At 41.1% G+C, this 3,893-nt stretch overlaps 1 protein-coding gene across 1 annotated transcript; it reads right to left on the bottom strand.

Annotated features, from left to right (window-relative positions):
- Positions 1-2,710: 2,710 nt before the first annotated feature.
- On the bottom strand, positions 2,711-3,566 carry LOC131043306 (uncharacterized). Its single transcript, XM_057976496.2, has 2 exons — positions 3,292-3,566; positions 2,711-3,203 (listed from the first exon to the last, which is right to left on the bottom strand). The coding sequence occupies exons 1-2, from the start codon at positions 3,503-3,505 to the stop codon at positions 2,749-2,751; spliced, it is 669 nt and encodes a 222-aa protein (XP_057832479.2). The 5' UTR covers positions 3,506-3,566; the 3' UTR covers positions 2,711-2,748.
- Between the last annotated feature and the right edge of the window lie 327 nt (positions 3,567-3,893).

The following is a 3,893-nucleotide window of genomic DNA, read 5'->3' as shown; positions in this document are numbered from 1 at the left end:
TAAATGATGAACATACACCTTCTCTATTTGATGAATTGAATGTACATAATGCACCGATGTTAACACCTCCTAGAATCATTTATAGGAAACCAAAGTATCTAATTGACATTGATGAGAATATATTGAAGCCAATGCCCGATAAATTAAATGAACGAAATTGTAGGAGAATGGTTAAAAGAATATGACAAAATTAAAACTATTAAACAATCACAATAATATTGACAAAACTAATAAGAACAACAATTCAATCATTTGAAATCATGCAAAAACAAAAAATTCACTTACTTCTATGTATAAAACAGTGATAGAAGTGCAGACACAGTTGCAGTGGGGCCTTCAACAACCTCGAAAACTTCTTTTGAGGCCGCTGAGGCTCTTGGGCAAATAAAACTATGTCTAAGTACCCTGTACACGCTATATTAATAACTGTGTGCACGCTGTTAGTCCATAAAATCTTGGCAAGTCCAACGGTATTTTTTTTCCACTCTGTACTAATAAGTATCACGCATGCGCTCCTAAGCCTTAAAAATGTTATGGCAGGGCAGCGAACTAATAGACTCAGTACCCTGTACACGCTTACAAGTAATAAGTACCGTGTACACACTCCTACGCCTTAAAAATGTTATGGCAGGGCAGTGAACTAATAGGTTCAGTACCCCGTACACGCTATTTGTAGTAGAGAAAATGTGAAGGAAAAGGGAGGGAGGGAGAGAAAGGAGATAGAGGGGGGAGAGAAGGGGGGAGGGAGAAATAAGGAGGGGGGGAAGGAAGGGAAGGAGGGAGAGGGAGAGAGCGAGAGAGGGAGACGGGGGAGAGTAGGGGGAGGGAGAGAGGAGGGGGGGCGAGGGAGGGAGTTTGAGAGGGACAAAAGAAGGAGGGGGGGAGGGAGAGAGGGAGAGAAGGGGTATGGAGAGAGAGAGAGAGAGAGAGAGAGAGAGAGAGAGAGAGAGAGAGAGAGAGAGAGAGAGAGAGAGAAGAAGGGGTATGGAGGAAGGGAGAAGGGGAGAGAGGGAGAAAGAGGTAGCGGGAGAGAGAGATAGAGAGAGGGGGGGAGGGAGAGAAGAAGGGGTATGAGGAGGAGAGAAGGGGAAATAATAAAGTCTCTCTCCCTCTCTCCCTCTCTTCGCACCTCTCTCTCTCTTGTCTCTTGTACTCTCATTCCATCTCTTCCTCCCTCTCACTCAGACTCTCTCTATCTCTCACCCTCTCTCTCCTTCCCTCCCTCCCTCCACCTCTTAGGTCTCTCTTTCTCTCCAAATCCCTCTATCCACCTCTTAGATCTTTCTCTCTCTCTCTCTCTCTCTCTCTCTCTCTCTCTCTCTCTCTTTGAGTCCCCTTCTCTGTGTCGCTCTTTATCTCTATCTCTCCCTTTCTCTCTCCCCCTCCCTTTCCCTTTCTCTATCTCTGTCTCCCCCCCCTCTCTCTCTCATTTATCTCTTGTATCTCTCTCTCAGTCTCTATCTATCTATCTCACTCTCCTCCTCTCTTAGGTGTATCTCTCTCCCATTCCATCCCTCTCCTCCCCCTATCTCCCTCTCTAGGGTCATATGGTATTCTTAGGGGTCATATGGTATCCTAGGGATCCATGCATGTGTCCTAAGGGGTCATAGGACACCATATGACCCATAACGACACATAAGAGGTCATATGGAGTCCTAAGGGGTCTAGGACACCATATGACCCCTTAGCACACCATACGACCCATAATGACACCAAATGATGTCTTAAGGGGTCATAAAACACTATATGACCTTTTAGGACACCATACGACCCATAACAACACCATATGGAGACCTAAGGGGTCAAATGATGTCCTAAGGGGTCGTTGGAGACCATATGACCCCTAACGACACCATATGGTGTCCTAAGGGGTCATAAGGTGTCCTAGGGGTCATAGGACACCATAAGACACATAACGACACCATATGACCCTTAGAACACAATATGACCCCTAACAACATCTAAGGGGTCATAGGGTGTCCTAAGGGGTCATAGGACACTATACAATCCCTTAACACACCATAAGACCTATAACGACACCAAATAGTATCCTAAGGGGTCATAGAACACCATATGACCCTTTAGGACACCACATGGTGTTGTTATGGGTCTTATGGTGTCCTGAGAGGTCATATGATATCCTATGACCCCTTAGGACACCATATGGTGTTGTTATGAGTCGTATGGTGACTTAAGGGGTCATATGGTGTCCTAAGGGGTCATAGGACACCATATGACCTCTAATGACACCTAAGGGTTTGCACTTTGCTCCCAAAGTTCCAAACTCTGCCCACCATAGTTAATGTTCAAATTTTAAAGTTTCAACACAATCATTTTCATGTTTTTAATGTTTATTAATTTAAACCCTACACAGTGTGGCAATGTTTCATTTATAGTTCTTATACTTATTCCTTACACATATGTAAATTATAACTAATTTTTCAAGTACTATATGTATTTTCACCACTCCTCCCACTGTCATCCCCTGCCATCCCAAAACTTAGGCCCTTGGTCCCCTCATCCCCGAAACTCGTCCTCCCATCAGAAAACTTCGTGGAACACTGCTTAACATAAGTAAGTGTGAAAAAACAAGCAATTAAAAGAAAAATATGAATAAAAATTAGAACACAACGTAGAAATAAATTTTATTTTCACAATTTTTGTAGTAGGTACCCAAAAGCCTAGCTCATCAAAAATGCAATTTGCCACATTAATCCATACAGTGGTCACTACATAGAATGAGGAAGTTCACTCCTCACTAACAAACATATGCCTCAAAGCTACCTTTGGCCAAATCAAGGATTGTAATGTGATTAAATTAGTAGCAAATCTAATTATGCCAGGACAAACCAACTCCTTAGGCCTTGTGTATTGCCTCATTATGCTAAGGACCCGTGTGTGATTGTATAGAAATTTACAAATATTTGTGGTCGAATCCACAAATTTTTTAATCCATGAAAGCTTGACAAGATCCTCCAATATGAGGTCAAGGCAATTGTCAACACATGGAGTCCAAAATAATGTTGGGTGCCTCTCCATCAATAGTCTACCTGTAGCAACATAATTTGTTGCATTATTTATCACCGCTTGCACCTCATTCTCCTTGCCCACCTCAACTGGGACTTCCTCTAAAGCCTCACAAAGGTATGTGGCATTTTTTGTATGTCTTGAAACATTAATTGATTTGATGGACATGGTGGCACCTAAAAAAGAAACAAAATCAATGATTCAATAAAGCATAAATTAAAAAAATTAATCACTAAATCAATACATTAAGGGGAGTACAATCACCCGAGGAAGAAACAAAAAAATTCAATAGTGCACTATTTCTTCTATTGGTCCAACCATCGATCGTGATTATGCAACGCTTCTTCCTCCATATCAACTGCTGCTCCTCTATTGTGGCTTTTACATCAGCCACCTTCTGTGTCAAAATTGGGCCCTTTAAGTCATCTTCACTAGGGGTTTTGAACTTCACTTCACATATAGTTATGGAATCAACCATATTTTGCTAAAAAGTAGACCTCACACATGTCACAAATAAATTAAATTAGATAAGTTTTGTAAAATTGAGAGTTTAACTTTAAATTTGAATTCGACACATTTAAATATAAAAATTCAAGAGATGAAGAATCAAACTATAAATTTTAAAACAATAAAACAAAAAAGAATTACCTAGTTGCATGGAACGGAATGGTGCAATAATATCAAAAGTCTCCAATTGTACATCTAGTTGCATCATGTGTCTCCTTGTTCCAACTCATGCTCTCAAGTGATGGTTGGGAACCAAGAGTAGTGCATGGCAAAAATAAAAGAATCCATCTTAGATTTACGAATTCTAGGACCAAGGCTAACACTCCTACTACCACTAACACTAGCACTAGGACAAAATG

This window comes from Cryptomeria japonica, chromosome 7 (assembly GCF_030272615.1).
Source record: "Cryptomeria japonica chromosome 7, Sugi_1.0, whole genome shotgun sequence".
Taxonomy (NCBI): domain Eukaryota; kingdom Viridiplantae; phylum Streptophyta; class Pinopsida; order Cupressales; family Cupressaceae; genus Cryptomeria; species Cryptomeria japonica.
The sequence above is the reverse complement of the archived record's forward strand: the minus strand, read 5'-3'. Positions and strand labels throughout refer to the sequence as shown.

What these genes read in the sequence shown, in the direction of transcription:
- LOC131043306 (XM_057976496.2), bottom strand. Translation starts at nt 3,505, where the DNA reads ATGGTTGATTCCATAACTATATGTGAAGTGAAGTTCAAAACCCCTAGT. An exon ending in TTTTTTTGTTTCTTCCTCGG is followed by an intron (nt 3,204 to 3,291) that starts GTGATTGTACTC and finishes TTTCTTTTTTAG; the next exon opens with GTGCCACCATGTCCATCAAA.